Source organism: Oncorhynchus tshawytscha, linkage group LG05 (genome assembly GCF_018296145.1).
Source record: "Oncorhynchus tshawytscha isolate Ot180627B linkage group LG05, Otsh_v2.0, whole genome shotgun sequence".
Taxonomy (NCBI): Eukaryota; Metazoa; Chordata; class Actinopteri; order Salmoniformes; family Salmonidae; genus Oncorhynchus; species Oncorhynchus tshawytscha.
The window spans coordinates 10,728,393-10,749,345 of record NC_056433.1 but is presented as its reverse complement, the minus strand read 5'-3'; the positions used below and the strand labels follow the sequence as shown (position 1 = coordinate 10,749,345).

The following is a 20,953-nucleotide window of genomic DNA, read 5'->3' as shown; positions in this document are numbered from 1 at the left end:
GCCTTGTGTTGTAGGTTTCTGTCCTGCTGAAAGGTTCCTCTCAGTGCCTGGTGTCAAGCAGACTGAAGCAGGTTCTCCTAAAGGATTTTGCCTGTACTTAGCTCCATACCGTTTCTTTTTATCCTGAAAAACTCACGCCTTTGCAGATGAAAAGCATACCCCTACCATGATGCAGCCACCCCAATGCTTGAAAACAAGGACACAGTTACTTAGTGATGTGTGGTGTTGGATTTGACCCAATCATAAGGCTTTGCATTTAGGCCCAAAAAAGTGTATTCCTTTGGTGCATTTGTTTTAGCAGGATTACTTTAATGCCTTACAGGATTAATGTTTTGGAATATTTGTATTCTTCTTTTCACTATAATTTACATTATTATTGTTGAGTCACTATCACAGCCCTTGAAGTCTGAATCATGGTGAAATCCCTGAGCAGTTTTTTTTTCCAGTCCTGCAGCTCAGATCAGAAGCAAGACCATCTTTGATGTGTCTGGATGGTTTATTATATATTCCAAAGAGCGTAATTATTAACTTGACCATGCTTAAAAATATATTACATTTCTGATTTGTTACCCATCTACCAGTCCCTGCCCTTCTTTCAAAAAGCTCTTTGTAGTTTAATCGGTGCTTGAAATTCAATACTTTACTGAGGAACTTTACCAATGTTGTATCTATGGGGCACAGAGGAAGGGGAAGTCATTAAAAAAAATAATGTCAACCCCTATTATTTCACAGTCCATGTAACTTATTTTAATTGTTTCTCCTGAACTGATTTAGGCAGGGCCTATACAAAGGGGGTGAATAGTTATGCAGACAATATTTTAGTTCTATAATTTGTATTCGTTTGTATAAAATAACAAAAAAATTGTGTAGATCAATAACAAAATCACTATTGAATCTATTTTAATCCCACTTTGTAATGCAACAAAATGTGAATACTTATGGGACACACAAACACACACTAAATAAAGTGCATTCTGAATATATATATATTTATTGCTTTGTTATTATGGGGTATTGTGTGTAGATTGATGAGGAAAGAAACGACTCCATTTTAGAATAAGGCTGTAACATAACAAAACGTGGAAAAAGTCAAGGGGTCTGAATACTTTCCCAATGCACTGTACATTACATATACACTAAATAAACTATGAGTATTAATACTTAAGATGTATTGTATGTAGTATATACAGTTTAAGTACTGAGATAGTACCAAAACTTTTCACAAAATGAAGACAGCGGAATGTGACACCGTGTTCTGCTTTTGCTGTACAGTCGTGGCCAAAAGTTGAGAATGACACAAATATAACATTTTCAAAGTCTGCTGCCTCAGTTTGTATGATGGCAATTTGCATATACTCCAGAATGTTTTGGGTCCATGGCCAGGAAACTCCCCAGACCGTAATCCCATTGAGAACTTGTGGTCAATCAAAAACCCACAAAATTCTGACAAACTCCAAGCATTGATTATGCAAGAATAGGCAGCCATCAGTCAGGATGTGGCCCAGAAGTTAATTGACAACATGCCAGGGCAGATTGCAGAGGTCTTGAAAAAGAAGGGTCAACACTGCAAATATTGACTCTTTGCATCAACGTCATGTAATTGTCAATAAAAGCCTTTGATACTTATGAAAATGCTTGTAATTATACACCAGTATTCCATAGTAACATCTGACAAAAATATTTAGACACTGAAGCAGCAGAATTCGTGGAAATTTATATTTGTGTCATTCTCTAAACTTTTGGCCACGACTGTAATGTTGCTCATGAGGAAATGACAGTTATTTATGATCGATTAAATTTGCAATAGTAGTTTCCTTTCCCTGGCTTCTCCCTGAAGCCCGACCCATTCAACATCAATTCAGATGGTCTCATGTTGATTTTTCTCATTTCCAAAATTTGACCAACGGATTAGCTAACCATGCTTTTGGAATAACAGATAGATTTTCTTTCAGCATTAAAGCCTGTGAATTCCATCAGATATATATATTTTTTTAAAGGGAGTGAAATCTCCTGGGAACTGGAGAAGGGACATGTTTTAGGTGTGTACCAGAACAAAGGACCCCACATTTGAACAGCCTGGTCATGCTAACCTAAAACTGTGGTGAAGGGCAACTCAGCCTCAAGTATTACAAAAGGACCTCTGTTAGGTCATCCTAAAATGTGCCTGAATTAAAACACCACATCCTCTGGAAAATACAGAAATCCAGTAATTTCCTTCTGGATCAGTGAGAGCTTTTCCATTCTCAACTAAGGAATTTTGTGTTAACATTAGGACAGAAACAGTTGGTGGAAAAGTCATGGTGGACTTGGGAGACTTCCGAGCTGCCCACTTCACTTGATGAGCTGAGAGTTTGAGCAATGGTCATTTTACAGAATGGCCACGCTCTGAGGTCGATCTTGAGGCATCGGGTCCTCAGCACCCCATAAAGTCTACAGATACTAACAAGGCCATAGTGGTAAAGACAGCACTGCTATGATAATACAGTATACGACTTCAGCTTCCATTAAAAAGGTTGAAGGAAACATTTAACAGATCTCTCAACGATCATATTGGGCCTATCCATGTATGCACTGTATATCATATTTGGATTATATCGTATAGTTCCAGTAGACAAGTACATAAATATACATAGGCCAAAGCAAACAACGAAACATATAGGTAATGACTGCTTTGTTATTTTACAACGCAAATGCATATAACATTGCATGAATTCATCACTGTGAACACCGCATCAGTTGGAAAGCACCCTCAGGTTTTGTTTGTGACTAGTTGCTTGGTAACTATCATTTCATAACTGAACGGAAGGAAATGTATTCCACAGTTTTCTAATATAAGCAAATAATTTACCATGACCCATTTTGTTCCCTCCACAGGATTTGAGCATCATGTTATCAAATAGTTACATAATTGATGTAGGAGTATGGCATTGCACACCCTGTGAGGTGTCATGCATTCCCAAACGACATAAGCAACCTAAAATATCAACATTTGCAAACACATGTCAGAACCTCACACCATCAAAGCATTAGTGGCCTCTAAATAGGATTTGCAGAGATGATGCAATTAAGTAAAGTGCTGCCATTCCAAAGAGCCCAAAACATTGGTCACAAACTAAAACATGAGAACAACATACTGTAAATCATGTCAGTTAGAACCGCTGGAAAATTCATTGAAGACAGCAGACCAAAATCAAAGAGAACTGTAGCTTCCTCAAAACACCAGCAGGCACAAGACATTCCACAGCTGTTAACAAGGGTTTCTGGTGGAAGACTGTTCTTGGACTATAACATGTTTCTGCATGTTGACTCCCTGATGAGCCAAGAGGAAACAGGATATGACTAAGGGGAAGATCATTTATTGACATAGTAAGCTTATCAATAAAGCTATGAGAGTAATACGATCTCTTAGTCACAAAACACAAACAATATTTTTATTTATGTGATTTAGCTTTTTATTTAACTAGGCATGTCAGTTAAGAACAAATTCTTATTTACAATGACAGCCTATAATGTACACACTAGCATACCATTTAATAGCAATGCATTGTGGGTATGTATTCCAAGTTGTGTGTCAGTACGGACATTGGAAAAGAGAATCATAAAATCAGCCTATAAGGAACATGACTGAGCGAATTATAACTTCGTATTTGATCTGAAATGATCTGCCTACTTGGAGAACTGGCAATGAACAAATCAATCGTGGTCAGGAACATGGTCACAAACAGTCAACGCGTGACATATGATACCAAGTAGGGATGCATGATATATCGGTGAACATGTTGATGTTCCGATGTTAAAAATCGATGTCAATGCTACCGTGCATGCCTATATAACGTACATGATGTAATGATGCCAAGTAAATTGTCGCGCTAAATGTGCAACACAGCATTCCTAACCTAGCCCAAGATGGCACCGGAGGAGATGGCCTCCGGTCTCCTAACCAATTGTGCAATTATGTGTTTATTTTCACGTTATTTGTAAATTATTTTACACATAATGTTTCTGAAACCGTATCTTAAGGCAGAAAATAGCTTCTGGATATCAGCACATCGGGACTCTAACCCGGAAGCTTACAAGAAATCCCGCTATGCCCTGTGACGAACCATCAAAACAGGCAAAGTGTCAATACAGGGCTAAGATTGAATCATACTACACTGGCTCCGACGCTCATCGGATGTGGCAGGGCTTGCAAAGTATTAGACTACAAAGGGAAGAACAGCCACGAGCTGCCCAGTGACATGAGCCTACCAGACAAGATAAATACCTTCTATGCTCGCTTCGAGGCAAGCAAGACTGAGGCATGCATGTGAGCATCAGCTGTTCCGGACGACTTTGTGATCACGCTCTCCGTAGCCAACGTGAGTAAGACAGGTCAACATATACAAGGCTGCGGTGCCAGACGGATTACCAGGACGTGTGCTCCGGGCATGTGCTGACCAACTGGCCTGTGTCTTCACTGACATTTTCAACATGTCCCTGATTGAGTCTGCAATATCAACATGTCTCAAGCAGACCACCACAGTCCCTGTGCCCAAGAACACTAAGGTAAGCTGCCTAAATGACTACAGACGCGTAGCACTCACGTCCGTAGCCATGAAGTGCTTTGAAAGGCTGGTATTGGCTCACATCAACACCACTATCCCAGAAACCCTAGACTCACTCCAATTTGTATACCGCCCAAACAGATCCACAGATGATGCAATCTCTATTGCACTCCACACTGCCCTTTCCCACCTGGACAAAAGGAACACCTATGTGAGAATGCTATTCATTGACTACAGCGCAGCGTTCAACACCATAGTGCCCTCAAAGCTCATCACCAAGCTAAGGAACCTGGGACTAAACACCTCCCTCTGCAACTGGATCCTGGACTTCCTGACAGGATGCCCCCAGGTGGTGAGGGTAGGTAGCAACACATCTGCCACGCTGATTCCTCAACACTGGAGCTCCCCAGGGGTGCGTGCTCCCTGTTCACCCACAACTGCATGGCCAGCCACGACTCCAACACCATCATTAAGTTTGCAGACGACAGTGGTAGGCCTGATCACCGACAACAACGAGACAGCCTATAGTGACGAGGTCAGAGACCTGGCCGGGTGGTGCCAGAATAACAACCTATCCCTCAACGTAACCAAGACTAAGGAGTTGATTGTGGACTACAGGAAAAGGAGCACCGCGCACATCCCCATTCTTATCGACGGGGCTGTAGTGGAGCAGGTTGAGAGCTTCAAGTTCCTTGGTGTCCACATCAACAACAAACTAGAAGGGTCCAAACACACCAAGACAGTCGGTTGCATCACTGCAAGGCACTTCAGTGGGTAGTGCGTACTGCCCAGTACATCACTGGGGCAACGCTGCCTGCCATCCAGGACCTCTACACCAGGCGGTGTCAGAGGAAGGCCCTAAAAATTGTCTAAGACCCCAGCCACAGACTGTTCTCTCTACTACCGCATGGCAAGTCTAGGACAAAAAGGCTTCAACAGTTTTACCCCCAAGCCGTAAGACTCCTGAACAGGTTACCAAATTGTTACCCGGAATATTTGCATATTGTGCCCCCCCCAACCCCTATTTTACACTGCTACTACGCTCTGTTCATCTTATATGCATAGTCACTTTAACTATACATTCATGTACATACTACCTCAATTGACCCGACCAACCAGTGCTCCCGCACATTGGCTAACCGGGCTATCGGAGCCTGTAAGAAAGCATTTCACTGTACACCTGTTGAATTCAGCGCACGTGACAAATAAACTTTGATTTATTTGAATTCCTGCTGTGTGGATCGAACAGTCATTTGAAAGAGTAAGAACTTTTCGGAGAGACAACCCAAAGGTGAAGTCCATTAAAGCCAACAGAAAGGAATTCATTGCCCTTGACAAGCAACCCTTCTCTGTCGTGGGTGATGTTGGCTTTCGTTGACTGGGCGAGCACACACTACCAAGTGCGCTATTTTGCAGATGTTGCCCTACCTCAGTTGCATAGTAATAGCGTCACTGCTATTAGCTTCACGACATACATACTATGGAACACCGTTTGGGTCTTTGCGTGTCAAAAAAGATACAGTAGCACTGTCAAAGCTGTACAAAAAAAGTCTGCAAACACCGACCACGAACAACGTATTTACGAAGTAATAAAGCATAATTTGTTCGACCGCAACTTCTGGGGTAGCTAGCTTTAGCTTGGTACCTAGCTAGCACCAATTTAACCAGCCTGAAAACAAATGACCAGTAGAAACTGCAGTCATTTTCATTATTCTTAGCAATGATTTAGGAATCCTTGTGAGTAAGTATTAGCTAGGTTGCCAGTTGTTGTTCGCCTCTTGAAATTGAACTTCAGTTCATGAAAATAAATAGCTAGCTAGCTACTTAACCCTGTTGCCCAAAGCTATCATCAGAAGCAGCCAACTAGCTTCATCAGGCTTGACCGGACTGGGTTGTGTTGTGAAGCTAGCCACAATAAGGAATAAGCACAATTTGCCGCTTTGACTTCAAAATAAAAGTATGTCATTGACAGTGATGCAAATAAATACAAAGTAGAATTATGCCGTACTTTTATTTTGAAAAGTCCACTATTGTGACTAGCTTCACAAAGATGGTTCCGACCACCATTAATCAAATAAGAACTGTCTTCTGAATGAGGGTTATTTTAGATGACACCGAGCTATATAGTTAACTAGCTAACTATAGCTACTGAAACTAGCTATGTTTTTTGGGGAAGAACATTGTTTGCATCCATGAGCTAGCTAGCTTTTTTTTTAATGACCAGCACTGTAGGTGTGCGAGACAACTTTACCAGCATCATAGCATACGTATCGATGAATCGTGACATATGAAATACGATTGATAGTGTAATCAATGTGTAATAATTACATAAAAACACATTAAATTATTATTTGAAGTGCAGTCATATTCAGGTCCTGATTGGTCAACAAGCTTATTTGACATATCAAATAGCATTATTTGATGTGTATCTTTTGGACACGCAAAGACCCAAACGGAGTTCCATAGAAATCCTGGTCGAGAATGAAACAACTGAACAACGAAACAGCACAGCAAGTAAGTGAAAGAAATATGTTTTCATGGTAATGGGGACATATGTAAATGACAACCAAATAACTTTTTGGTCAGTGTGGTGTGTCTATGTAACCTTTATTTAACTAGGCAAGTCAGTTAAGAACAAATTCTTATTTACAGTGACGGACCGGATGATGCTGGGCCAATTGCGCGCCACCCTATGGGACTCCCAATCACGGCCGGATGTGATACAGCCTGGATTCAAACCAGGGACTGTAGTGACGCCTCATGCACTGAGATGCAGTGCCTTAGAAACCTGCGTCCGTGTGTGTTAACTATTTAACTGCACAAGAAGGCTTAAAAATGTTAAATATCGGTATCGGCCAAAAATGTCACGTCAGTGCACCACTAATACCAAGACTTACTAAAAACATCTAGGGCCAGTTACCCAGACTCCGTCCAACTCCGCCTAGTCCTGAACTAAAAAGCATGAAAGTGCTTCTTAATCCAAGACTAGTCTAAGTTTTCTTCCACTCGAACACAGAGCATGAAATTGAGTAACGGGAAATCATATCTGTGATGAATATAAGCCGACAGGAAAAATCACAGGACAAACTCGAAAGAGACTGACTTTTCTGTTAGTATGAAGGACACAAGGTTCCCACGGCAGTGTCAAGCATCAGGATCCATTCTCCTCATGGGTGTTTACCATTCCCGCTCAATTAAATAATTGTTAAATCATCCATTCGTGACAAGAGTGCATGCTTAGCATTAGCATGTTTTCCCCTATTAGACTGCTCTGCAATGCAGTAGATCAGCCTTTGTAGCTTTTACATCCAGTTTCCACAATAGAATAATAATAATAATATGATCCATTCCTGTCTTGGGAGTCAATGGTTAGCGTCGTCGCACTATAACCTCATTGTCAGATCACCATTGCACAATAATCATTCATCTACATTATAAGCGGGTATGTTATGTCATTAGCAAATCTTCTGCATGCCAAATCAGATTAATTGATTGTAATACGTGGAGACGGATCATACAGAAAACCAAAGATTGATTTGTTGGTATTTTTAAAATTAAGTTTGATTGAGCATTTCTTTCTAGCATGCAAAAAATATATATATACATGGTCATACCCACTAACCAGTCCGGAGACAGTTCTGTAATACATTTGTACAGGACTGAGCCTGTGTTTCTACCTGGGGGGGAGGAATAGACAGAGACATTCAAACATAGAGTCATGCTGTAGAGTTCATCAGCACTTAGCCAATCAGTAAGCCTAATGTACAAAAAGGGATATAGCATTACATTGGTACACATACCCTTATCAAACATGGAGCAACTTTTGACTATCGGTTAGCAGAGCAACACTTAATAAACTCTTACAGCAGCAGCAATAGCAGAGTGAAGAGACAGGTGTACAGAGAGGAAAAGGTGGGCCTCACTCCCTCTCCCTCGCTATGCTTAACTCTCCCATTGACTCGTTAAACCCCCTGGTCAAGGTCAGGCCTTGTTGTAGGAGCGAAGTCCAGCACTGATACAATTCCCTTTTTCCGGTGCATTCTCCTTGTCCTAAGGCGCACACTTTGAAAGAAAACATTTTCAAACCGGTAACGTCCGTCTCCAGCCAGCCAGTCAGCCTTAAGAGGCAGTGGCTGGACTTTCACCTACACACAAACACAGCCGTTGGTTGAAGTACTACCAGTATGGAGCCACACAGACATTCAAATACACGGGGTTCACACACATTTAGGATCTGTCCCCACTACGAGGGGAAGGAGAGTGTGAGGAGCGGATTGGCGAAAGAGATTTCATATTACATCCTTAATGCTGGCAAAGCCTCATTCTTGGTCTGCAGCTCAAATTGACTGTAAATATCACAGTAGTCACTAGCCAATCAGCACAAACTATTCAACAACAACATTTATTCTAAAACATAAATAATGCAACAAAACCATATTACACAATTGAATAATGCAACAATCCACAAGCATGTGCAGACAATAAAAAGGTTATTTTATCGTCCATACACATTCAATTAGCAAGCTAACAACATGCTTCACGATCAAGTAACGTTAGCATATGAATGAATGTTTCCACCTCCTATACGAATATAACAGTACAAAAAAGTTATCATCCAGCATCATTCAATACAGTATTATAATTTAGGCTACACAGCTAGGTAACGTTAGCTAGCTAGCTAAACAAAATCATTTCTGCGTCCTCACATAAACATGCTAGCTATAGCTGAATGCTGACGTTTAGCTTAACCATAGCTATATAGGAGCTCCTATAGGCTTACACTAGCTACCATATTAAAGTGAGCCTGGAACAAACCAAGCATCATTTGATCAATATCATGGATGTCATTATATGAGGTAAAATCAAATGGGGGGGGTTGCTTCTTGCCCAGACCTCAGTCGCTTAGTGCTATGGACGCTCATTCCCACCACCGCAAACAACTAAAATGTTGATAATATCTAAAAATGTTGAGATAGTAACTCAAAATTGAGATCGTAGAACATCCATATTGGTTATGGTTCTTAATTTGTAACATTATGTGGAGATTTTGTTTGATTTATCCACGTTGCAAAGATTAGCACAGTAGGGACGCCAGCAAGTGTGGCAAGCTCGCATTTGTCCCCAAAAAATATTGACACAAAAGCGTTGAAAAGAGGGACAAAGTACTGTAGATTAGACTGATTTACCTCATGACTTATTACCTCATGCACAATGAATTTGTCCTTCAGTCTGATCAACTGTAGCCTTCCGATAACCACAGCTGCAGGCAGCCTAAAGAAGCCTATGTCCTACTGTATATTCCACTCTGGCCAGGGGAAACCAAGTGGTAACATGTATTTATGCCTAAGCTATGTATATATAGCCTAAAATACATCTATTTATTTGTGTTAAGAGAAAATGTGAATGTGATCGAATTTGGTTTATACTCAAACTTTGGGTGGCTAGGCTACCTAGACCTTAATAAAACAAAAATTAACCACATAGTGATGACATACTGTGGGAGTAACGTTTTAACTACAGATGCAAAGACCTACACAACGCAACGCTGCATAAAGCACGCTAAACCCGGTTAGTTCTATTGTCTAATTGCAGTTGTTGTTTTAGTGGGTTTTTTAAACACACATGACCTGATTAGAAAGAACAGGTCAAATCATAGCCCGTAATAAAACTGTTTTACTATGCCATACCCTACAACTAGGGTCCAGAGTTTTACTTGGTTAGGTTAGCCTACCTAGGTCACTCTGTGCCCCAGGAAAACACTCCTTTGGAGACAATGCTACAAATGAAGAAACTCATCCAATAAGTATTTTTTTTTTTTGTATTTTGAGATACTATTTAAAAAGTGCAAGATACTATATATTTGTTTTACTATATTACTGGTGGAAAAGGCTTCCTTCCATACAGTGCAGTCAAGAAAATAATCTAAATAGACACTTGAGATTTAAAGCTATGTCGACAATTTCAGCCTGTCCGACAATTTCAGAATGTAACAGGCTGTTACATAGTGACTTTCTATGATTAATAAGGAGTCAATCAATGTGTGCATACACGCAAAGGAGACATACTGTACATATAGTGTAGAATGAAACACTAACGTGTACGAAGGCACTCAAACCTATCCAAACACTATAAATCAAAATGAAGTCATTTCTCCATGCACAGACATACATCTCAAAGCAGTCCATGCACAGTCTCAGGCATGTGGTGACATCTTTGAACTAGCGTTTACAAATATAAATCACAGGCTAGTATAAATACAAATCTTACTCCTGTAAACCCTAGTCATGTAGACAGGCATGGAAGGAGAATAAACCAACCCATGTTCAGCATTTTCATGGTGACTGATTCTTTCACCTGGGGGGGGGGGTTCAGGCTTTCTAAGAGATCCAGCTACGACTCCCCTAACACCAGTTGGGATACAACTGTAAACAATCATTATGAGTCATATAAATCCTAAAATCAAATAACCTCTGCACCGTTGAAATATAAGTGCCTTCTTTGCGAAGTGGAGCACATCTGGAAAAGGTTCCCCGACAATCGCTGTGCCGTTAACACACAAATCAACCAGCAGGCGCTTATAAAGCCACGGGACTTGACCGCCACTCCGGAGACAGACTGCCATGGATACCGGCTTCGGTCCCATGGATACCGGCTTCGGTCCCATGGATACCTGCTTCGGTCCCATGGATACCTGCTTCGGTCCCATGGATACCTGCTTCGGTCCCATGGATACAAGGCTTTGGTGTCTGAAAACAGCCAACTGACTTTCTCCAGAGCATCCCAGAGGTCCTGTCTCTTGGGCTTCCTATAAGTAGGGCGAAGCTGCAATATCATGCTGACAAGAAATTATGCAGACTCCATTGATTGCAGCAATCTTAGTGTTGGTGCTGATTCTTTAAAAAATAAATCCCATTATAGTGGAAGTGAATGGCGATCAGAACGAGTGGTGGGTGAAGAAAGATGAAGGTAGAACAAAGGTTCCCAGATTTTACGATTCTTTGCAATATGACAACAAGCCTCTTAAGGCTGACTGGCTGGCTGGAGACGGACGTTATCAGGTTTTAAAATCTTGACCTCATTGCTTCCCCCTAAAACAAAGTGATCCTTGGGAGCGTTGTCAGGGAATTAAGACTGAATGTGAACATGGTAAATATGAACAGAGAATACTACCATCCAACAATTTCCAGAGGTCGAGGACTCACCGAACCAACGGGTTAACTTGCGGTTGAATCCGTTCAGGAGCTTTCTCTCCTCCCAGGCGCTCCGGAGGGTGGCCATATCCATGCCCGGTCTGAAGGCGACCCCCCAGGTTTTGTCCTTGGACCGACCCAGAGTGCTCATGGCTCTCTCTTGCTTCCCACACACCGAGTGCACTGACCTACTGGACTGACCCACTCCAGGCCACTTCATGGAGTACCAAACTTGAGTGCCAGGTCGTCTCAACAACACTTCTTAACCAGGTGCGGTCTTACACAAACCCATGGAGGTAAAAGTAGTGAGCAGTGTTCCCGGTGGAAGCTTCAGACATACACCTCTACAGCTCCACAAGTGGAAGGCAACTGAGGAAGTCACCTGGACTTGCCGCTCCCACAACACTCATACACACACACGCCCATTTGAACCAGGGAGGGTGTTAGGTGTCAAACGCAAAGTATGGCCATAAGAGAAAGAGAGGAAGGGAGGTTGGAGGAAAGGGAGGGAGGGAGGGAGGTTGAAGGAAAGGAGGTTAGATTGTGATTGCAAGAATGCACAGCATGTAACGTTATCTCCCTTCCCAGCCTTGGCTTCCACAAGAGACTTGTCCCTCGCCGCCGCCCCCCCCTCTCTCTCGTTCCACTTCTCCGCGGAGAGGAGTGGTTGCCTAGGAGGCTGTGCCTCCGCTCTCAGAACAATAACACCCAGTGTCTGAGGAATATTGCTGCACACAGAGAAACAGCATCGAATGAGAAATACTTTTTTTTTTTATTAAAAAATAAAATGGTGTAGAAGTAGCTACATAGAATTAAATGAATTATATTTCTATCCTAATCAGCCAATGGGTGAGAAGAATTTGGCATCATAATACTATTCTCAAACCAGGAGCAGACAAGACCAGTGGTTGGTCTGAGCTCAGTCCCAGGTGAAATGACTGAACCATGCCATATATAAACATAGCGCATGACAACAATAAGATGAATGGAAGGTTGAACATGAGAACCGTCCTTTTACATTCTATACAGTGACAACTGCAACTTTCATATAGGCCCATTGACAGGCCACTGAAGGTGGGCTTTCCTAATGGTTGCCGTGGTATCACCCAGGTCGGTGAGTTTTCACCATACAGTGTAACGTAAAGCTCTGGAAAAGTGCTGGGTATCCTAGTCAGTTGCACAACTGAACGCATTCAACCGGAATTTGTCTTACGCTTTTAAATGTCGTTCTGCCCTTGAGCAAGGCAGTTACACCGGAGAGCTGCGGTTGTTGTGGGTTGTTACTGTGCCGACTCATATCCTCACCTACCCCGTGGCGTGGCGTGTCACGGCAGAGATGTGGGCAGTGCGGTGGTGCCCACCTCTGTTATGAGTAACACATCCTTTCCAACCCCTGTTCTTTTTCAACACTAAGTTTTAGAAGACCATTCCCTTTTCTGTGTGTCGGGTCAGAGGAAACCGTGGACTGAGTGCTCTTTCCCTACTGAACCTGTCGGTTTGAAGTCCGTCCTTATTTCTCTCTGACCTATGAGCGGCTTTGAAGTGGCAGGGAATCCTTGGGAATGTCAAATGGCACAGGCTGAGCATGTAGAACTGCAGGGGGGTTACTGCTTGATGTGTGTGAGTTTGACTCATTTGGTAAAGGCACACACACATAGCTGTTATACACACACCACCCCCCAACACACCTCAAATACTGTCCTTTACTATCCACAGCTAGCATTAAACGTATCCTATATTTAAAAAGGCAAGTCAAAAAAAAACAATCATAATGACTAGTTAACTACACATGGTTGATGATATTACTAGTTTATCTAGCGTGTCCTGTGTTGCATATAATCGATGTGGTGTCATTCGTGAAAAAGGACTGTCCTTGCTCCAACGTGTACCTAACCATAAACATCAATGCCTTTCTTAAAATCAATACACAGAAGTATATATTTTTAAACCTGCATATTTAGCTAAAAGAAATCCAGGTTAGCAGTCAATATTAACCAGGTGAAATTGTGTCACTTCTCTTGCGTTCATTGCACGCAGTGTCAGTGTATATGCAACGGTTCGGGCCACCTAATTTGTCAGAATTTGTAACAGAATTTTACACTTACAAGCATTTCGCTACACTCGCATTAACATCTGCTAACATGTGTATGTGACATTGAAGGTTGTGCAATGTAACAGGAATATTTAGACTTATGGATGCCACCCATTAGATAAAATACGAAACGGTTCCGTATTTTACTGAAAGAATAAATGTCTTGTTTTCGAGATGATAGTTTCCAGATTTTACCATATTAATGACGTAAGGCTCGTATTTGTGTGTTATTGTGTTATAACTAAGTCTATGATTTGATAGAGCAGTCTGACTGAGCGGTGGTAGGCACCAGCAGGCTCGTAAGCATTATTTAAACAGCAATCTCGTGCGTTTTGCCAGCAGCTCTTCGCAATGCATCAAGTATTGCGCTGTTTATGCCTTTCAAGCCTATCAACACCCGAGATTAGGTTGGTGTAACCGATGTGAAATGGCTAGCTAGTTAGCGGGATGCGCGCTAATAGCTTTTCAAACGTCACTCGCTCGGAGACTTGGAGTGGTTGTTCCCCTTGCTCTGCATGGGTAACGCTGCTTCGAGGGTGGCTTTTGTCGATATGTTCCTGGTTCGAGCCCAGGTAGGAGCGAGGAGAGGGACGGAAGCTATACTGTTACACTGGCAATACTAAAGTGCCTATAAGAACATCCAATAGCCAAAGGTTAATGGAATACAAAATGGTAGAGAGAAATAGTCCTATAATAACTACAACCTAAAACTTCGTACCTGGGAATATTGAAGACTCATGTTAAAAGGAACCACCAGCTTTCATATGTTCTCATGTTCTGAGCAAGGAACTGAAACATTAGCTTTCTTACATGGCACATATTGTACTTTTACTTTCTTCTCCAACACTTTGTTTTTGCATTATTTAAACCAAATTGAACATGTTTCATTATTTATTTGAGGCTAAATTGATTTTATTTATGTATTATATTAAGTTAAAATAAGTGTTCATTCAGTATTGTTGTAACTGTCATTATTACAAATAAAAATTATGCAGATTAATCTGTATCGGCTTTCTTTGGTCCTCCAATAAATCGGTATTGAAAAATCATAAAATCGGTCGACCTCTACTGTATACATTCCACCTCAGGACAATAATAACAAGCTGGTGCTTAACGAACTGTACAAGCAGAAGCTGAAACAGGAAGTACCGCAATTTGCTCTGTTGTGCAATGGTCACCAGAATCCGAGGTTATGCTACAGGACTGCTTTGCTAGCTCTGATTGGAATATGTTTAGAGACTCCACCAATAACATTGACGAGCTAACCACTTCCATCACCGGCTTCATTAGAAAATGCATTGCGATGTTATACCCACGGTGAGGGTTTGCTGCATCCCCAATCAAAAGCCCTGGATCAACACAGAGAGCCGGGCTACAGCACACAGAGCTATCGTCAACAACCCTGATGCTGCAGTCCATTACAGATTAAAGGAAAACCCAAACCTCATCTGCCCAACGATGTGTCTCTACCAGACGAACTCAATGCATTTTATGCACGCTTTGACAACATCGAGCCGGGTGTGAGGGCCGTCACCGACCATGAGGATTGGCTGAACTCGCTCTCCAAGGCCGACGTGAGAAGGGTCTTTAAAATCAGGTCAACACCCGCAAGGCCATGGGCCCCCCGACGGTATTCCATGGTGTGTTCTCAGAGCATGCGCAAAACTGCTGGCAGGCATATTCAGTCATTTTCAACCTCTCCTTGTCCTCGTCTGTAATCCACAAGTTAAGATGACCACAATTATTTCTGTTCCCAAGAACTCTAAGGCTTCAGGCCATAATGACTACCGCCCTGTAGGACTCACATCTGTAATCATGTAGTGATTTGAGAGGCTGGTTATGGCACACATCATCTCCATTATCCCAGAGACCCTAGACCCACTCCAATTTACATACCGCCCCAACAGATCCATAGACGACGCAATCTCAATTGCTCTCCACACTTCCCTCATCCACCTAGATAAGAGGAACACCTATGTGAGAATGCTGTTCATTCACTACAGCTCAGCGTTCAACACCATTGTCCCCCCCAAGCTCGTCACCAACCTTAGGACTCTGGGTCTGAACATCTGCAACTGCATCCTGGACTTCCTGCCGGGCCCGACCCCAGGTGGTGTACTCCTTGTTCACCCACGACTGTGTGGCCACGCACGAATCCAACACAATTATCAAGTTCGCTGACGACACAATGGTTGTAGGCCTGATCACCAGCGACGACGAGTCAGCATACAGGGAGGAGGTCAGTGTGGTGCCGGAACAACAACCTCTCCCTCAACATCAGTAAGACCAAAGAGCTGACCGTGGACTACAAGAAAACGGGTAGTAAGCACGCTACCATCACGTCGACTGGCTACCATCACGTCGACTGGCTACCATCACCATCACGCAGCAGCAAGTAGACAGCTTCAAGTTCCTCAGTGTCCAAATCACTAAAGCCATACAATGGTCCAAACACACACAGTTGTGAAGCCATGATTGTCTCTTCACCCTCAGGAGGTTGAAAAAGTTTGGCATGGGCCCTCAAATCCCCAACAGGTTCTACAGCTGTAGCATTGAGTAGAGCATATTGGACTGGCTGCATCACTGCTTGGTATGGCAATAGCAACACTCTCAATCTAACAGAATAGCTACACGGACTCTGTGTGTTCACCTTGTATCTTTATTGACCTTTTATTTCAATCTTTGCCCTCTACATACACTGTCACTCCAACACACACACTCTCTCCATCATTTTCTCACACATAATATGCACATATATTTATACCGACTCCACACACACCCACTCACATACAAGCTGCTGCTACTCTGTTTTATCTTATATCCTGTTGCCTTGTCCCCACAGTGTCCCTATACAAGTCAGATATTTACATAAATATTTCCTGCACGCTTATTTACTTAATATTTCCTATTCTTATTTTTCGTGTGGTTTTTTTCTAGTAATACATTATTAATTATTGTATTGTTGGGGTTAGCAAGAAAGGCATTTCACTGTACTTGTGCATGTGATTTTAAAACCTGGAACTTGACGATGAAAATTAAGTTGAAAAGTAGTGGAACCCTTTGGAGGCAACAGCGTTCGTTAGTATGTTTTTCGAACATGGGCAATGAAGACCTACAAAATAGATGCACTCGCAAATGAAAATAGATTTTAAAAAAGACAAACAGCATAAGCTTGTGTGCATACACATCACGATTTTCTCATCATACTGACTGTGACACATAGGAATTCTGAGTAGAGGAGGAATCTGCATTTAAACTGTACCTGAATTTCCTGTCAACACCTATAGCTAAATTTAAAACCCGTATTTCCTGTCAACACCTATAGCTATAATAAAAATCTGTATTTCCAGTCAACACATATAGCTATAATTAAAACCTGACACGCATGAAAGGAAGCTAGGGTCGCAACATTCCTGGAAACTCTTACAAACTTCCCAACTTCACCACCAATCCCATTTGGAGGACTCCCAGAATCAGGAGGGAATTCTCCAACTGAGGGATTTGGTGAAAGTCTCCAGGATTTGGCAACCCTGAAAAAGGTAGCCATTATAAGCCTGGAATAAAATGTTCTGGGAATGGAGTGTTCGCTACAGGTGTTGTGACAGACGAGACCAGAGGGGTGATGGGAGCTGGTTGATAGACAGCTACTTTGGAAGCAGGGAAAACATGGACTGACAACTGTATGCATCTATTGAGAAACAGTACAACAGTGCTGGTCCATACTGTACAGCAGTGGTTCCCAACCAGTTCCAGTTACTGTACCACCAACTGAATTTTGCTCTACCCAGAGCTCCCCAGGGCTCCTGAGTGGCGCAGCAATCAAAGGCACTGCATCTCAGCGCTAGAGGCGTCACTACAGACCCTGGTTCGACTGCAGACTGTATCACAAACGGCCGTGATTGGGAGCCCCATAGGGCAGCGCACAATTGGCCCAAACGTCGTCCGGGTTTGACCAGGTAGGCCGTCATTATAAATAATAATTTGTTCTTAACTGACTTGCCTAGTTAATAAAAGTTTAAATTAAATTTTAATTACCTCATGTACATTTTATCAGTAAGCCTATGGTCTCATGAGTCTTCTCATGTACCCCCTGGGGATAGGGCCAAGTACCCCTGGTTGGGAACCACTGCTGTACAGTATGGGATAAGGCCACACAATGGCATAATCACAATATATACAAGCTCTTGGACAATAACAATATACATTGTGGTATTTTTGCTGTTTAGTGAAGAGTACATAGACAAAGATGGTAACAGTTATGTCATCACATTTTTTATATTGTCGTACCGCCTGCCCCCATACTAAAGAATAAGCAGCGCTGCCCTTTTGTGAGGGCGCTTGTTTATCCCATGGCTGGGTTTTCTGTCTTGGGCAGAAGCATAATGCAGGTCTGTTTGGAAAACACAAGGGTTCTCTTGAGGGGGTTTGCCTGGTGCGCCACAACCAGAACAAAAGATAACCAAATCAGAGAATAGGACAACACAGTCCGTTCCACACAGCATTTCATCCACAGGAGCGCTTCCTCCCTAGCCTGGTCCCCGGTTATTCTGTAGAGCCAACTCTTATGATAATAAATCACTGGCGTTGGTCAGACTGGGTAAACAGATCTGGGACCAGGCTACTTTCTCATTCCGCCCACCCTCTAATATGGCGATTGTTAACAAGCAAATGATAAGCAAAGTGGATTTGGATTAGCGCACAGGGGATCAGACTCACGTGGTGTGGGGTTGGTTTTGTATCACCGGCAACACCTTTAATTGTGGTCATTCCTTTCTGAGAACGAGTCATTCGGCTTGAGCTTAATATCGGAAGCAGTATCCTAATTGGCATGTTTCACCCATAACTCTCAGCTGGTGTGTATGAAGTCTGTGGTGCAGACGAGCTGCCATGACATCACCAAGGTGGGTGCTAGCTAAACATCAGTAGTGGATGAAGTGAGTTACAGCGTAAAGCACGGTTGTTATTATCACCCTACAAAACAGTTTCCCCATTTCGGTATTCTAACATGCTGAGAGGGATTATGCAAGATTAACTACTCGTGTCCAGGGAGCGCACAAATATTTGATTAATTTGTGGGCTACAGACATGGCAGAATAACTGAGATTCCAGTCATTCTACACTCCTTATCGTAATTCTGCAAAATTCCTGGTGAGTGTCTGTCTCTAGGGCTGTTAAGTAAAGTGGATATCTGATGTGAAATAAGCAGTGGTGTAAAGTACTTAAGTAACAAAATATTTTAAAGTACTATTTAAGTCGTTTTTTTTGGTATGTGTACTTTACCATTTATTTTTTTGACAACTTTTACTTCACTACATTCCTAAATAAAATGTACTTTTTACATTTTCCTTGACACCCAAAAGGACTGCTTAGCAGGACAAGAAAATGGTCCAAATCACACACTTATCAAGAGAACATCCCTGGTCATCACTACTGTCTCTGATCTGGAGGACTCACTAAACAGAGCACATCCCTACTGCCTCTGATCTGGAGGACTCACTAAACAGAGCACATCCCTGGTCATCCAGTGACTTTCACTTGAGTCATTTTCTAAAGTCTCTCTACTTTTACTCAAGACAATTGGGTACTTTTTCCACCACTGGAAACAAGCCAATTAGCCGGTCCCGTCCTCAGTCTCTCTTAGTGACTCCCTCCAGAAAACATGCCCTCATCAGGGAGGTAACGCACAGCAACTGGGGCTAAGCTATATCCCAGCCTCTCTGGGGCTTGTCTAGAGATGTGCTTCGCTGGATTGTTGTGTTACACACTTAAAACAGTAAATGATTGGTGCAGAGTTTCATGGCAGACTGGTGTGTGTGTGTGTGTATAAACCAAGTTCAGTGATAAAGTTGATGAGGCAGGTGCCTCAGTCCAACATCTCTTATAAAGAACCATCACGTGGTTGTTAAATCCTCACAATTTGCATTTATAGTTTGTTTTGAGGCAACCAAACATGGGAAGTACATGATCCAATGAGGATTGACACTGGGAATTATGAAATCCAGTATCATTTTGCATCTCGGGATTTATCAGGTTCTTAGCCCAAGTAACAAATTACGACAAAAGGCGCAGTACAGTACTCAACCGATGCAACAAGTTCTTGATCATTGCCAGTAAAAGGAGGACAGTCTTTCTTTTCACTCAGTGGTTAGGAACCTGCGCTGCCCTGTGAGTGGACTTCATTTCATGTGTAAAAAGCCCAATAATCTCCACCTCTAAATTATAATTATGACAATGACACACTTGGGAGTATTGTAGTCCAGATGCACTAGAATGGCCTGCTGGGTAATTTGACTACTTGGGGATTATAACTGAGTCATCCTTCTTTGCGGTCTTAATACTAATCCGCCCTCCCGCTACAACTACAACAGATAAAACCCAAATGTGCTTGAGTGGCCGTTAATTTTTTTTAAAAGGTCACATGCAGCCATTTTTATCTCAATTTTAAATCCTTTCTGTGATACTTTTTTACCATTTCCATTGAAAACTAACAAAAATAGCTTCTTAGCAAAGAGCAATTTCTCAAGCTAGAATTTAGCTAGGACTGTCTGGTAGTGGTCTAATTGCGGAGGTGAAAACTGAAAACTAGCTATTATTGGCAGAGAGTTGAACTCTATCTTATTAGTCTATTAACCAATTTACTGCTTTGTGATGTCACTAAGCAGGCCAAAACCCAATCCCACCAAAACAGCCTGAAATATCAGGTAGTCTTTTCAAATAGCTCTTACACTAAAAGGACATTACCATAAATTTTCACAATTTCACATAATTATTCTCACCTCATAGTATGGAAGTATATATAAAACACAGGCAAATCACATTTTTGACTGCACTGGGCCTTTAAGGGAAATCTCCTGACCATCTGTGGTAATGGGCTTACAACTCTACCGTTCACACAACAAGAGTGCAGCATCAATGCAAGTTTGTCCTCGCAGCCCAGCTAGATTATAAAAAGATACACTGTAGAACGAGGTTAATGCAATGTAGTAGACAAGAGTCTACTACGTTGTTCAGACCTTAACCGTTACCTCATTGAAAAATAACGGTTCTGATAAAGTCATTAACCGTTTCGGAACAGACCTACAAAATTAATAGTAAACCAGGGAGTCCTTTTTTCCACAAAAAATAGA

At 42.1% G+C, this 20,953-nt stretch overlaps 1 protein-coding gene across 6 annotated transcripts in view; it reads right to left on the bottom strand.

Moving 5' to 3' along the window:
* LOC112249911 (pleckstrin homology domain-containing family G member 3) overlaps positions 1-20,953 on the bottom strand; it is a 106,845-nt gene that overhangs the window by 48,831 nt on the left and 37,061 nt on the right. For 3 of the 6 annotated variants that reach the window (XM_024419637.2, XM_024419638.2, XM_024419639.2), the window contains exons 1-2: positions 11,747-12,087; positions 8,159-8,221 (exon numbers count right to left, since the gene is read on the bottom strand). The exons of 1 other annotated variant lie outside the window; for it this stretch is intronic. In XM_024419637.2, the coding sequence (XP_024275405.2) occupies positions 8,159-8,221; positions 11,747-11,954 (271 nt within the window). In that variant the 5' untranslated portion in view covers positions 11,955-12,087. Of the gene's footprint in view, positions 1-8,158; positions 8,222-11,746; positions 12,088-20,953 lie in introns of those variants that run through there. 2 more of the 6 variants (XM_024419642.2, XM_042321460.1) reach the window with 2 other exon arrangements.